Below are 16,613 nucleotides of genomic sequence, written 5' to 3' on the forward strand. Positions count from 1 at the left end.
CACCTTTGACGGTTCTCTGCTTGCTGTTTACGTTACTGGCAAGCTGTTTCGCTGTCATGCTATGTACTTTCCGCTGAGAAATGAGAGAAGCAACTTTTAAAAAACTATATATATATATTTGTCTTCAGATTATTTGTTGAGTCTCTTTCACATGAAAGTTGCAAGGCACTGTCTGTACAGAGAAAAATGGACAGTACAGGGAGGGCTGATAATTCATTGTATAAATGTCGACCTTTATTTTGGCTGCCCAAGTGTATGCATTTTCTGGCTATAAGCTCTGTGCTCGAGCTGCTGAGGCTGCCAGCTAAAGAATACAATAAGGACACTGTTGTATGAGCTCTGCATTTTCCAGAAATGATATAATAATGGATTAAAAAAATATTTTTTTTAACAATTCCCTTGGAGTGAGCAAAATCTCAAAATTGAAAGGGGTAAAGAGTTGTGCATGTCTTATCTATGTAGAACGTAAGCCTGAGAGTGAATTGCAAGGCCCTCTGTGGTACAAGACAGTATTCGGAGGCATTTAGTGAGCCATTTACTGTATGAGGATTTCTGAGCTGTCTTACAAGTACCCTGCCACTGAAGTCCACACAAACAGCGTGAGAAAGGTGTCTTTAATGTCAGTCAGGTGACCTTCCAAGGTCACAGAACTAGTGTCTTTAATGTCAGTCAGGTGACCTTCCAAGGTCACAGAACTAGTTTGAATCTCAGACTCGAGATTCAAACTTAGGTTCTTTTGACTTTAATCACATAATTCACAATTATACCATGCTAGTAAAATATCTTTTAAAATACTTTCTATCATATAAATAATGCATATAACCAATGTCTGATAAAAATCATCCATTAAAAACTATAGTAATATCAAGACCCAAAGCTCTTCTTTAAAAACAGAAGGGAAGAAGAAAAAAACAAAAACAACAACAACAACAAAACCCCTCAAGTCTTGTAACTAAAGCAGAGCCTTATTCAAGTGCTCTCTCTTATCTGATCTGACTGACACATAAGGAATACTGTGTTAGACATTTGGGTATGTATTCATTTATTTAATATCTATCTACTTTCTTATACGACAGAGAGAAACTGAAAGGGGGCAGGAAGATAGAGAGAAACTTATAAAGTTTCCTCCCTGCAGGTAGGGACCAACCAGGGGCCTGAACCCAGGCCCTTGAGCATGGTGACCTGTGTGTTCAACCAGATGCACCACCACCTGGCTCCTACCTTAGACATCTTAAAATATAGCAGATTCTTAGGGAATATAGTTCAGCAGTTTCACAGACATTTCTGAGTAACCCAAACAGGTACATTTTAATTCCAAAGGTATCAGTTATCCATGATTCTGGATAAACACTGCTCAGTGAGTTTAAAAGCCAATTTTACTGGAAATACATATTTAACAAAGAGAGAATAAAACAGGTGTGGTCTCCAGAGACATCTGCTTCTAACTTGTAAGAGACGATCTGAGCCCTACGGGCATTTAAGAATAGAAAAGAGGGCAGGGGAACTAGCTCTGCTTGTTAGCACACATCAACATGCACGCCCGTGGCCTCAGAGGCCCCAGGTTCAATCCCTGGCAGCACCAGATGCCAAAGCTGATCAGGGCTCTTGTCCTTTATCTCTCAAAATAATTTTTTTCAAAATAAATAAGTCTTTAAGTGTATTCTGATTCTTACTGATTTAACATTACTTTGCAGCATTGTCAGATTACAGGGCTGTCATTTCATATTTATTTTTAAATTTTTATTTCTTTATTGGGGGATTGATGTTTTACAGTCCGCAGTAAATACAATAGTTTGTACACACACAGCATGTTTCAGTTTTCTACACAACAATACAACCTCCACTAGGTCCTCTGTCATCCTGTTCCAGGACCTCACTTTATAATTGTGTCTCCACACCAACAAAGTACCTTTATGTCAAGAGACATTTTGGTCACTATTAAATGAATCTTTTTTTTTTTTAAAGTGACAGTAGAATAAAACTAGGACTTTCTAATAATCTAGATCAATTCCCTCAAATTAAAATTAAAAATCTAGATGCCAGAAGATGTGAAGCAGCTTGGCCAAGGTTTCATATCTCTTCTGAATTTCGCTGCACTGTTGTACAGTCAAGTGTTAGAGATTTGTGCTGAAGTTCGAATCCCAGCCAGGTACACTAGTCATAACTTATTCATTATGTGACTCATTAAAGTTTCCAGATCTGTGACGTGGGGCTGATGAGAAGTGAGACGCTACAAATAAAGAGTCAAGAACAAGTACTCAGTGTGTCTTCCACCATTATCGTGGTTCCACGCTGCGTTCTCCTGACCACGTCACTACACATTGCAACATATTAACTCCCTCTGCTAAGAAGCTGTGCTTTTAAGTTCTGACTCCCTGTATTTACATACATATATATATATCTGTGAGGGAACCATTACTCAATTCCCAAGAGTTTTGCATAACTGTCAGGACATTTTAGCAATAGACCTGCATAGACCTGGCCACTTTCAAGAGATTGGCTCACTTAATAATAGCCATTTTAGTCAATATCACACTACCTAATCATCTGGGGCCCAAGTCAGGAAATCCTAGAATTCCCACATAAATATGATGGGCCTAACCTGGAAGCCATTTTTTTCCCCACTTTATTGGATAGAACAGAGAGAAAATAAGAGAGGAAGGGAGATAGAGAGGGAGAAAGATAAACAAACACCTACAGACCTGCTTCACCACTTGCAAAGCAATTGCCCTGCAGGTGGAGAGCTGGGGGCTCAGACTGGATCTTTGTGCAGGTCCTTGCACTTAACACAGGACTATCACCCAACCCCATAAATCCCTCTTTCTACCACCACTGGTCACTTCCACCAGGAACGTCATTATAAGCCCTTTTGTGGGCCTTTCCAGGACCTTGCCCTGACCATAAACCAGTGATGATAAGGACTTCCCCAGTCTCTGAAGGGCGGCTGGGGTATACTGCTCTGCCACTCAAAGAAGACTGGTCCTGAAATGAGTGCAGCCTGCGATGTTCCCAGCTATGACCGTGAACTGCGAGCTCTTATCAATAAGGGCTCAGAGGTTACAAAGGCTAAATATAAATATTTATATGGGCTCTGGGTAGGTGGATGGAGGTAAATCATTAATTTTATCTACAGAATTTTTTTTCAAAAATGGGAGCTACTCACTGCCCTACTCCAACTTTCTAGCCCTTTTCTCCACTCTTGATACCATTTTCTCAAACAATAGTTTTATCCAACTTCATCTTAGCTATCAAACTCAAACAAAAACTACTATAGTCATGGGCCCCTATAGACATGACTAAAATGGACTTTATAGCTTTCTCCCACCCTTAGATCCTTAATATCATCTCCTCTGTTCCTGCTTTTCTTGTTCCTACTCATTAACCATTTTGTCTCACTTTATGTCCTGCCATCTTTCAGACATCAAAATGCAGGTGCTACCATGATTCTATTTGACTTCTTTGGGCAGACAGCCTCATCAATGAGTTTTGGAACCTCACCTCTCCAGAGCTCTACCCCACTAGGGAAAGACAGAAACAGGCTGGGTGTATGGATCCATCTGTCAATGCCCATGTCTAGTGGAGAAGCAGTTACAGAAGCCAGAATTCCTAGCTTCTGCAACCCCCAAAACTATTTTGATCCATACTCCCAGTGGGGTAGAAGTGATAGGAGGAAGAGGATAAGAGGGCTCTGAACTCCAGCTCCATCAGAACCCAGAGGGAGAGGAGGGAGGGAGGGAGGTACATTTGGATATAGAAGAGAAGACTAGACCTGGAAGAAATGGTGGGGAATTATATACAAATCTAGACAGATAGTTGTAGAGATGATGGTTAACCCATGTCAGCAACCTTGAGAGAACTGCAGTGGCTTGTAATGGAGAGATTGGGGATCCAGAACTCTGGTGGAGGGAACGCTGTGGACTTACAGCCCTGTTGACATGTAAGTTTGTAAATCAGTATTAAATTACTGATAAAATTTTAAAAAGAAACTTGGTCACTTTTCCAGATAGTAGAATAAAAACTAGAAAAAGTAGGATGTGGTTTGAAATCAGAAGTCCTAGTAAAATAAACCTGGAGTTTATAAGCTATGACCTTTTAGAGAAGATTTAAGTTTTTGCTCTAGAAGACAGAAAAAAAAAAATGTCTAAAAGAATAAAATAACGGCTGGGGAGACAGCATAAAGGTTCTTGAAAAGTTTCATGCCTGAAGCTCCCAGGTCCCAGGTTCAATCCTCAGCACCACCATCAGCCAGAGCTGAGCCGTGCTCTGGTGTTCTCTCTCTCTCTCTCTCTCTGTATATCTTTCTCATTAAAAATAAATAAAAAGAAGATAATAGCAAACATAACACCTCTTTTATGAAAGGAAAAAGGTGAAAAGGGAAAGAAAGAGGAAGACAAAGTATTGAAACAATGCCTCTTACCTTAAATGAAAACTGAATAGCAGACTCGGGGGGGTAAACAATGAAATGGCGTAAGGTAAAGCCAAATCCTTGAGATGTTCTCTTGAGCAGGACTGTTTTGGGGCCTGGCCAGGAAAATGTTTCATCTTCGGACGGTGATACAGTTTCACTTTGTTCCTTTCCATCTTGATTTTTTGACACCTACAATGAAAAGGTATTTCAAGGTAAATATACCAGATATTTGAAAGTTACAGCTTCACTTCGGTGGGGGGGGGGGGAATTTACATGTGAAATATATTATGTGATGGAAGATAAGAGCTTAGTGGTGAAAATAAACCTTATTCTGATATATTCCAACAAATCATGGAGCTCATAAAAAAAAAAAAAAAACTAACTGTGCTGTAGTAAGGAATGCTATAAAGAGTCAATCAGAAGAGAGGAAGGGAAGAATCCTCTTGGAAATTAGAAATATACTGGTCAAAAAGTTTATACGCAGTATAGAGAATGAAAAGTGAATGTAAGAAAACCTCACAGAGCACCAAGAGCTAAGAAACGATGAAAGATGTGCAATTATTACTAAATTAAAAAAAAAAAAAAGTCACCAGCTTGTCCAACAGCAACAAAGGATATTAGAAAAGAACAGATAAGGTCTTTGGTTCTTAGCACAAATCCAGTATCTAAACAAATCACCTTTCCAATATCCTGGTCTTCCCGTTCTTTGATTTCCTCCTGTCTGCTTTTGGCTTTTATCTGGTCAGGACTGAAAACTCCTACATTTTTCATTGTGAGAGTACCCTATCCTCTTTCTCGGTCCTTCACAACCCAGGTCCTCTGTTCCCTTCTAAGCCAACCCCAATTCACTCCTTCAGCCTTCTTTCACTTCCTCAAAACCAAATCCAGGAGACATCAGCATTGTTTACCCTGAGAGGAGAAAATAAACACTTAGTGGACTGTCTTCACGCCTCATGACCACTGACCTCAAGAACTTTTAGCATGGTCCATCAATATTCATCTTCAGCCTCTACATCCTAGACCTCCTAGATTTCATCCTTCCTTCTCCATTCTCACCTGTATTCAATGCCCCTGCTTCCTACTATACTCAAAGCCACACAAAGCTCTAAGAGGAGGGTCTAAACACCTGCCACAACTGCCCATCCACTTGCAACTGTGTCTGTCCATGGTCTCCTGCCCTGTCCTGTCACAAGTTCAACTGTCAACTGTTCCACGGCCCCGCTAACGGGTTCTAGATCCTATTCCCCTCTTACTCTTTAGAAATAAAAGATTCCCACAATTCTTCCCTCTCTTTTCTGCATTGTGGATTCTCCGTTCACTGCATCTCCCCCATAAGCCTACACACATTTCTAAGTCCTTTACTCTTCTTTTTTAAAAGGGCTATTTATTTTATCTGATAGGAATGAGAGAAATTGAGAGAGAGAGGGGGAAGACAGAGGGAGACAGTTGCATCGCTGCTTCACCACTTGTGAAACTTCCCCCTCCCTGCAGGTGGGATTCTAGGGGCTCGAACCCAGGCTTTGCACGCGGCAATGTGGCACACATCTGGTCCAAGTCCTTTCTTTACTCTTATAAGTCAAGACAAATCCTTCTCTTGAGCACACAGACCTCTTCAGCTACCAGCTCATTTGTCCACCAGTGCTGAAGGGAGCAGTGGACTCTCAGCTCTCGCCTTTCATAACTTTCAAGTGGCAAAGGAATCGGGGCTGGCCTCCACCCTGAGACATTTTCTCCCCTCGACTTCTGATACTGGCTTCCCTCAAAGCTTGGAGTAATGGTGGAAGGGCTTGTCCTTAGCCTCCTTTGTTACTTCAGCAGCTCAGCTTCTCAACTTGGGGATACCCAGAGTTCAGGTATTGTTCTAGCTCTCCCCTGGCTTTGCAGGATTTCATCTGGTCTCATGCACTACTACTCATCTACACAGAGATAATGAATGCCCCACGGGCTGTCTCCAGCCTGGGCATGTCTCCCATCAAAAGTTAGAAACTTAACATGCCCACGTTGCTGCTAAGAGTTTGTATTCAATTTTAACTCCAAATTCATCTCAAGACCGTTGACATGTCACTGTTACCAATGCAAACATTTGGATGCACCTGACTCTGCAATTATTTTTATTATGTTCTGCTCGTGAAATCTCTCATTTCTTTCTGCTTTATGTGAAGGTGCTGAGATGGCCCCCTGAAAGCATCTTTTGCTTGACAGAAATATATCATACTTCAAAGAAAATGAACTCAAGAAACTTCTGAATCCTCAACATTGTCATTACAAAGTCAATATATGGAATATCACTTGCTAGCAATTCATTAATTTCATTTTTTTTTTCCTTACTGGGAAGGCAGTTCAGTCATAACCTACCTTTCTTTCTCCCTTCCTTTCTCTCTCTCTCTCTCTCTCTCTCTCCCTCTCTTTCTTTCTTTCTTTCTTTCTTTCTTCCTCTAGGGTTATTGCTGGAGTTAAATGTCAGCAATGGGAATCCACTGTTCCTGGAGGCCATTTTTTTTTTTCCATTTTATTGGATAGGACAAAGAGAAATCGAGAGAGGAAAGGGAGACAGAGAGGGGGAGAGGAAGATAAACACCTGTAGACCTGCTTCACCGCTTGTAAAGCGACTCCCTGCAGGTGGGGAGCCGGGGGCTCGAACTGGGATCCTTACACGGGTCCTTGTGCTTCACACCATGTGTGTTTAACCTGCTGTGCTACCACCCTCCACCCTCCTTTTCTTTCTTTCCTTCTCTCTCCCCCCCTTCCTCCCTTCCTTCTTTTCTCAAGACAGACGGGACAGAAGCAGAGAAAGTGAAAGAGGTCTCACCACTGAAGCTACTTGGGGGTCAGTCTCAGTGGAGCACAGGGCAAAGCAGTGCTCTATCCAGGGAGGTATTTCGCCAGCCCCAACAGCAACAACACTTCCTGTCTCAATACGGCAGAAGTTATGACTGAGTTCTTTTTTTAATGACTGAGTTCTTACCAACAAAATGTGAATGAAAAGTAACATGCAAGATACATATATATATATATATATATATATATATACACACACACACATATATATATACACACACACATATATATATGCAAGATAATTAAATTTTTGTTTAAAAAGTGATATTGGGTCTTTTGGGACAAAATGCATGAACTCAGCAAAATAAGGAAAGAGGTGACAGAGGTGACAAAATAAGGAAAGAGGTGATACCAGATGGTATCACTCACATGTAGAACCTACAGAACTGACAGGCATGGAATTGGAGGAAAAACAAAATAAAACAACAAACAACAAGCAAACTGTAAGACCTGTGAGAAGCCTGGTAGTTGTCTTTGGGGGGTGGGAGGGTGGGAATACAGAACTCGGATGGTGACTGTGGTGTGGGACTATATACACCTCGCAATCTTACAATCTTGTAAGCCACCATTAATCACAAATAAAAAATGAAAAAGGGGTGGGGAGGCTGGGCAGTAGCACAGCAGGTTATGGGCATGTGGTGCAAAGTGTTAAGGATCCTGGTTTGAGTCCCCAGCTCCCCACCTGAGATGGGGGGGAGAGGAAGGGTCACTTCGCAAGCAGTGAAACAGGTCTCTCCCCGTCTCCCCCTCCTCTCTCAATTTTCAACAACAGCTATAACAACAACAACAATAAATTATAATCACAACAAGAACAACAAAATGGGAAAAATGGCCTCCAGAAGCAGTGGATTCATAGTGTTGGCACCGAGCCCCAGCAATAACCCTGGAGGCAAAAGAAAAAAAAGAAAATTTATGTACTTAGACATGATCAGATAACAAAATGAAATCAGAACTTTTAGTGAAATTTTAAATATGAAATGGTCACGGATACATTTGATAAAAAGAAAAATAAAGGAGGGCTTACAAAAAAGCAAAACCCCACCAGAGCCCAGAACCCACAAGCAGCAGGGCTCAGGCTCCACCTCTGGCGCCAGATATGCCAGAGCTGGGCTCTGTTTGGTTCTGTCTCTTCTTCTCCTTCTCATAAAATAGATAAATGGGGCAGATTAAATATATATATATATATATATATATATATATATATATATATATATATGCAGGGAGCCATTCCATACTCATGTTTGAAAATCCCCATCAAAATTCGAGAGTTTTGTATACAAATGAAGAGATTTCTTGCTAAAATTCACTTAAAAAACCAGAAGAGTCAAAAGCAACTAAAGAAGAAGACAAACAATGAAATGGAGTGCTTATACCACAAGACTTAAGACGATCCAGGAAGTGACACTGAAACCCTTTATGAAAGCTCCAGGGGTTGGGCGGTGGCGCAGTGGGTTAAGCGCATGTGGCGCAAAGCGCAAGGACCAGCATTAAGGATCCCGGTTCGAGCCCCCGGCTCCCCACCTGCAGGGGAGTCGCTTCACAGGTAGTGAAGCAGGTCTGCAGGTGTCTATCTTTCTCTCCTCCTCTCTGTCTTCCTCTCCTCTCTCCATTTCTCTCTGTCCTATCCAACAACGAACAACATCAACAATGGCAATAATAATAATAATAATCACAACGAGGCTACAACAAGGGCAACAAAAGGGGGGAAAAAATGGCCTCCAGGAGTGGTGGATTCATGGTGCAGGCACCGAGCCCAACAATAACCCTGGAGGAAAAAGAAAGAAAGAAAAAAAAAAAAGCTCCAGATGGGGGTACGGGTGGGGGTGTAGATAGCATAATGATTATGCAAACAGACTCTAGTGCCTGAGTCTCCAAAGTCCCAAGTTGATCTCCCCTGCACCACAATAAGCCAGAGCTGAACAGTTCTCAGGTGTAAAGAGAAAAAAGAAAAGAAAAAGAAAAGGAAAAAGAAAAAGAGAAGGAAAGAAAGGTCTGTACATTTGCAGCCAACTTATCCTAAGTGCATCTTACCTTGCTCTCTTTGTCATGATATGGGGGTCTGGAGGAGGGGGGAGCCCCCAAATATCCACATGGAATACACAGGCTGACTCAAGTAACCACAACACTGGATCATGAGTAGGGAGGGTTGTATACAGTTTATTACTCAAGAATTAGTTACTCAAATAATCTAGTAAGGCTTATGAGTTGTGACTGGGTCCTTTCTGTGATCCCGATGAATCACTGATACCTGTGGACAACAGAGCTCAGGAGTGAGCGCAAGCTCTGTACACGCTCTCCCCACGTCTGGCCTGTAAATACTGTATTTGCTGAGCATCTACTGTGTCTAGTACCGCTTCACGTCGTGGGACACAAGGGTGAATAAAATAGGCACCATTTAGATTTGCTTTTAAATGAAGTTTTCTATTTGGAGACATGCAGCTCTAAGAAATAACAGTTCTATGCAGTTCCCTTCAAAATGTACATATATTCATTTTCTTTTCTTTTTTTTTTTTTTTCTCACCAGAGCACTGCTCAGCTCTGGCTTATGGTGCTGCGGGGGATTGAACCCGGAACTTCAGAGCCTCAGACATGAGAGCCTCTTTGTATTACCATTATGCTATCTGCCTCCTTCATTTTATTTCTAATGGATTATTATGACTTGGTCGCACAGCTCCCAAATATATTCCTTCTATTCCTTTCTTTTAAATCACAGGATAAACTCTTGAAGCCTGGCTTCGCACTGAACAGGGCCGGCTGTGTCTTGTTTTAGTGAGTTCTTTACAGAAATGGAGACGCTGGGTGGGGTGGTGGATAGCATAATAGTTATGTAAAGAGACTCTTATGCCTGAGGGTCCAAAGTCCCAGGTTCAATCCCCCTGCACCCTCTAGTAAAAATAGAATAAGAATGCGAGGGAGAAAGAAAAGAGAGAGAAAGAAAGGAAGGGAGGGAGGGACAAAGGCAGGAAGGCAGGAAGGCAGGAAGGCAGGAAGGAAGGAAGGAAAGAAGGAAGGGAGAAGCCATGATGAAGAGCAAGAAGCCGCCGTCCCTCGCTCCAGCCCCCAATGAATTAGGATTCCTGTATGCCAGACAAGTCAGCCAGACAACTCAGGGTCTTAGTTACTCCCCTCTCTCAGAACACCACACTGAATTCCCTCTGGCCTCCTACCTTTCCCTGCTGGACAGAAGGAAGGGTTATAGTTCTATGTGTAAAGGGAAGCCGATGAAAAGAAGCTTAAGGACATGTCTACTGCACTCCTGTTTGCCCACAGAGCCCTTTGATCTGCTGGATTTTAGAGCAAGGCCAAACAGCCGGCATGTAGGGAGAGACGAAGCAGACGCAGTTCTCTCCGCCCAGAGAGACCCCAACCAGGAGCCGGCCACCCCTCTCCTCTCCTCTTCTGTTGCCGGCACCGACAGAACCCGGAAGGGAGAGGCCACTGGAGTAAAAGCAATTAAATTCCTGTAGACTGTCACTTGATTCTCTCAAATGACTTCATAACAAAGTCACGGGGCTGAATAATAAATACTCAAGGTCAAGAGAAAACAAAATAGGGTGGGGGGGTGGGGGGTGAGCTCCACAGAAAAAACAACTGTAGCAATTAGACAAAGCAATCTAAAAGAGAAGGGAGAGGAAGTCAAAGTCAGGAGTACACCAGCCAGCCAACTGACTTCACTGACTTCAGAATGGAAGTTCAACCTTGCACCTGGGAATGAGATCTCAGGGACAGTGACATTTTCTAAAAATTTCTTTTATTATTATTATTATTATTATCTTTATCTTTATTTACTGGATAGAGACAACCAGAAATTGAGAGGAAGGGGGAGATAAAGAGAGACACCTGCAGCCCTGCTTTACTAACTCGAGAAGCTTTCCCTTTGCAGGTGGGGAGACAGTGAAATGTTTTAAAAGCAGAATGGATTCAAAAAAATTTTCATCACTCCGTAACTTAACTAACAAGCACCGCCGAGCCGGTCTATTTAGAATAGTAGGTCTAGAGTTAAATTTTATGGTACGTATGAACCTCATTAAAGATCTTAAAAGTCCACATAGCTAAAGAGGTACAAAGTCTAAATGTTAGCCAAGGGTCAAAGACAGAGCTGTCATGAAAGTAAACAGGAGAGTTACGAAAGCATGCCTGAATACACGGTGAATCTAGAAGCCCTCTGCTTTGGTACTTAGCTGTACTTTGAGGAGAATGGGGACTGAAGCAACCATTCACGAGAAAGCGCAGGAAAGAAGCATTTGTATTGTGTTCATCTTACAACATTCTACTTGTAGTATCAACACCCTCATATGCTTAAGACGGTGAGTTCTACCTCCATGAATTCTTTGAAAGCATCAATTAAAAAAAAAAAAAACCTTCCCATAAATCAAATTAGTCATGCCAGTTGCTTATAATAAGTTTTTTTGTTTGTTTGTTTGTCTGTTTTTCTTTTAGGGTCTATCTTTTTTCATGATGATGCAACACCTTTCTAAGATGTCAACACTTGAGAAAGCACAAATGTGAGTGGACTGCAGGGTTTTTAGACCTTCTTTCAATCTAGTGAACTATCATGACCACGCGTGTGGTCTAGCTCCAAGTTTTTCCTTTCATTTTAAGAGGTGAAGGACAAGGGGGACATAAATCCTGAAGCCAGGTAACACTAGGATAACTCTATTATTGGGTCTTGATTTTCCAGCTGTGGCTCCTGGGCATGTTTCTTAACACATCTGTGCCATTGTCCGTCATCCCTACTACTGAGTCTGATAGACACAATGCCTTTTACTTGTAACATTTTATTTATAATATTTATTCCAAATTATAATTTAATTTATAATTATTTATTTCATGTGGCATGTATTTATTTATTTATTTTTTAAAAGCACCATACTACTTTTCAGATCTCAGGAAAATAGTATCTAAAATTTAATTTTGTCTGAAGGGAAAAGAAAAAAATATATTTGAATATCCGTGAAGCTACTTACTAGATTTTTATACTCATAAAGGTCTGAGGGGGGGGGGGGGAAGTGGCTTCCACTCACTGCAGTTGAGTTATTTGTCAAGAACAAATCACAGCTGGTAAGAGATGCAGCTAGCTTATACTCTTCCCTCAGAAAGGAAATAAAAATAAAGAGTTTCAAACCATTACAAATGGCTTATCTTGAAACAAACTACTTTCTCCGCAAAGCAAATAAAGCATGAATCTTGCTGCAAAATTACTCTTCATTTTGATCAACTTTAGTAGAACATTTCTCTGCAAAAAAGATTTCAGCACAAGAAATCACACTTTTGACCAAAGGACTGTTGGGTTAGTTGGTTGGCTGGTTTAAATACCAACTAAGAACATAAACTCTTGAGGCAAAAAACTGAAATACACACACACACACACACACACACACACACACACACACACACACACACACACACACACACACACACACCCTAAGTAAGAATTCCTTCCTGCAGCTTCTGTTACAGTCTTTCTAAAGATTCTGTGGGTATTTTCTTCTTTCTTAAATTCAGATAGACTATAATTAGAACTTTTTGATGTTGAATATTTAGTTTTATCTACATGTGCCTTTCTAAGAATTTTGCTTCTCAGTAGATATTTGAATGTGTAAAAGATGAATGATAACAAAAAAAGAAAGAAAGAAAGAAAGAAAGAAATCTAACATTTGTGACTTGAAGCTGAAAAGTCTGGATGACTTTAGTTCAAAATATTTCAGAGTAAACACCTGGACTTAATCTTTGTAAGCCTAACTCTCCATGTTTACGTCTGTCCTTTAGCCAAGCATTTCTTTCTAGTGTTTTTCATCTAAGCTAACTGTTGAAATGAGTTCTTTCTGGCGCTGTTCCTGCATAGTGTGACAGGATTCCTTTGGATCAGCTGTCGCCTTCCTGTGCAGTTTCTTCCCTATTCAGGGTTCTGTTTTCTGTGTGATTTTTTACCTAGACAGCACTTTTCTCTCTTCCTGGTCTACTTTCTTTTGAGACACCAACATTTCAAAGAAAGGAGTTCTTCATTTCTAAATTTAGCAACTTTGCCCTAGCAGAAGACAACTATTTTTAATCTGAACTGAAATACATGATTGTTTCTACAGTTTCGTTTTGATGATCACTGTAACTTTGAAAGGCTTGGGTGGGGGGGGGTGATGGGGCACCTGGCTGAGCCCACGTTACAGTGAGCAAGGACCCAGGTTCGAGCCCCCCGCCTCCCCACCTGCAGGGGGGAAGCGCTGTGAATGGTGAAGGAGTGTTTCAGGCGTCTCTCTCCCTTCTCTACCACTCCCCTTTCCTTCTTGATTTCTGGCTGTCTCTATCCAATAAATAAATACAGATAATAATAATAATAATACTTTTTTTAAAAAAAAAAGTTCTGAATTTTTTGTCCCCCGAATAGGAAACTAAGGATTTATGCATAGTATCACCTCTGAGTGGCCTTCCCGATCAGTTTTTATTTCATTTGCTATTTTGAGAGAGGAGGAGAAGGAGAAACAGAAAGAGGAGAGAGACAGAGTGGTGAGAGAGGGAGAAATATCACACCACCAATCCCCTGGTCATCCATGATGCTTCCATGTGGTGCCAGAGCTCGAACCCAAGATCTTGCTTATGGTGAAAGCGAGCGCACTCTACTGCATGAGTCAACTCCCAGCCCTTAAAAGTCTATTTCCAGTTTCCTTCTGACATATCATCTGATAGCAAGTCCCAGAAAATAACAATATGGCACAAATCAGAATGTACTTCTCTTTTTTCCTGAACATTCCTGTTTCATTACTAGTCATGATGGGTTTAGATGACACTTATTTGGTTCTTGCCTCCTTGCAACTAACAATAAATGTCTTCATGATAACACATGGAAGACTGCACTTGTTGGCACAAAAACAGACAACTCACTGTCAAAATAATGCCCAGAGGGGGCCAGGCAGCAGTGCACTGGGTTAAGTACATATGACACAAAGCACAAGGACCAGCGTAAGGATCCCGGTTCAGGCTCCCGGCTCCCCACTTGCAGGGGGGTCGCTTCACAAGCAGTAAAGCAGGTCTGCAGGTGTCTGTCTGTCTCTCCCCCTCTTTGTCTTCCTCTTTTCTATTTCCTTTGTCCTTATCCTAACAATAGCAATAAATAACAATGACAACAACAAAATAGAAAAAATGGCCACCAGGAGCAGCGGATTCATAGTGCAGGCACTGAGCTCCGGGGATAACTGTGGAGGCAAAATAATAATAATAATAATAATAATAATGATAATAATAATGATAATGATAATAATTAATTAATAATGATGCCTAGAGTGAGACTTCTCCCATGTTGTCTAGCCCTGGAATCACTTCAAGTGCTTCTACAACAATTTGTGACTCCCAAAGCAAGTTTAACTGAATCGTTCTACAGGCCTATAATTTGCATTCATTCATTCTTTCTTATAAGTTCTGTTCTTTAAAAGGACTCAGGGAAATAAAGCTCTCCAGTAAAGGAAGATTTCTCCAGCTGAAGAATATCAGAAGAGAGAAAATTTTTGTGAACAACTAATCAGTCTCTACTGTGGTTCACTGATGTTTGACTGTTGTACAAAATTCTCCTGTGAACATTGCACATCTCATTTATTCATTATACTTTAAATGGACAGAAATTTTCCAGTTATTTTCTATTACAAAAAAAAAACATTCTGAGAATGTCTGGTTATAAAAAGCCCTTTTTATCAGCAATTTAAAGAAGTATTGGTATATGTGCGCATGGCATTAAGAGTGTTCTCACTAAGACAATTATCTAGTCTCCCTTATATCTTCTGGTATCAACTCCAGAAGATGATTTGTGAAGATAAAACATTTCAGCTGTGTGACTCAGAGCCTGATCTGGAAAGGTGTTTACAATAAACAACATGCCTGGGTTGCCAATATTATTTAACTTTACACAGACTTTGCTTATTGGCTCCTCCCCCCTTAGGTAAAAGAGGACCACGTAGACTGACCAAGTGAAATACATAAGTAAATGAAAATGTAGTTTGAGTTACTCATACACTTTCTCCAACAAATCATGCAACTGTACTAGTCATTAAGTAACTAATAAGTACTAAATCTCCTCATAATTGCTTTCTTCTTTCCTACATTCTAATATATATGGAACTTTTGAAAGGCAGGGAGAGAGCCCAGGATAATAAATGGCTTACTAACTACATGGTGGAAGTCAAACGCAAACCATAGAGTACTGTATCAATGTAGATTTTAGTGGTTTGACACAACAGGTTTTAGTAAAAGTCAGCCTGGTCCTATCCTCTAGCTCCCCTGAGAGTTGATAATCTGTTGCCTTTTGAAGCATCTGACAGGATGAGGAAACATAGTGTTAGTTACATTCCTCATTTGCTGCTGCTTCTTCTAGCGTTTGCCCTTCTTCGGTAGCCAGTCAACAGCATCAGGTTGAGCCTGATGTAAAGTTTCGAGACCTCCTTTGAATCTGGAGAGGTGGCCAGAAAGCACCTGCTCACCATAAAATTGCAACCATCGCAAGGCCATTTAGTGCAAAAAACATCTTTCTATAAATACAGCCCTCTGTCCTGAGAGAAGTTGCTGAAATATGAAGTTACTCAATTCCTAAAATCTTGTTCTGTGAGGTTTTCCAAATCACAAGACAAAGGTAATGTTCTGCTAGGGATTGCTGTCATTAACAGCATTGCTACAAACAGAACATGGACAAAAAGATGGAAGATTAAAATGAATCAGAAGGAAGGATGGATGACTGTGCTTGAGCACTTCTACAAGTGGCCGAGTTCAGCCAGCTTGGCAAAATTGGTTTGGTAACCTGTGTGGCCAAAGTTATCAGCACGTTTAAATTTTGTACCTTTTAACCTAGTGGAGACAGGCAGGCATTCACATAAAGGAAGTTCACCACAAGATATAATAGGCTCAAAATAGCTAATGACTGAAATGTCCAGCAATAGAAAGGGGGTGGATTAGGGTGCAGCGACTGAAGATAGTGCTATTTTCAATGGCATCAAAATGACCGAAAATACATAGAGAGGAAAAAAGAGGAAAGACATTGTATGATCACAACTGTCTTGAATTCTCTTCATTTCTCCCCCCCCCCCCCCCGCTTTTCCCCCCTCTCTGAGAGAAGTGATCAGTTTCTTTTTGTTTCCCCAACAAGTTACAGAATTCCTATAAGTGCACAGGCGTGGAGATAGTGGGAACTGTTACTATCACCCTTGCTATACAGAGAAAACGTTCCCCTATTCCATTCTGACAGCAAAGCCTCCTAGCCAATCTGCCCTAGTAGGCAGGAGGCATCATCCCCCAAGCCCTTTATGGGAGAGAACCTTCAGTGTAGACATATCCTCCCGGATTCTAACTCATTGCTTACATGTCTATCTTTTCAACCACAAGCAGTTTCCTA

General features: G+C 41.1%; 1 protein-coding gene across 7 annotated transcripts in view; it reads right to left on the reverse strand.

Annotated features, from left to right (window-relative positions):
* The window catches only part of ARHGAP21 (Rho GTPase activating protein 21), a 149,840-nt gene that overhangs the window by 77,296 nt on the left and 55,931 nt on the right, over positions 1 to 16,613 (reverse strand). For 6 of the 7 annotated variants that reach the window (XM_060192318.1, XM_060192317.1, XM_060192316.1 and 3 more), the window contains exon 3: positions 4,393 to 4,597. In XM_060192318.1, the coding sequence (XP_060048301.1) occupies positions 4,393 to 4,597 (205 nt within the window). Of the gene's footprint in view, positions 1 to 4,392; positions 4,598 to 16,613 lie in introns of those variants that run through there. The other variant, XM_016189718.2, reaches the window with a different exon arrangement.

Source organism: Erinaceus europaeus, chromosome 6 (genome assembly GCF_950295315.1).
Source record: "Erinaceus europaeus chromosome 6, mEriEur2.1, whole genome shotgun sequence".
Taxonomy (NCBI): domain Eukaryota; kingdom Metazoa; phylum Chordata; class Mammalia; order Eulipotyphla; family Erinaceidae; genus Erinaceus; species Erinaceus europaeus.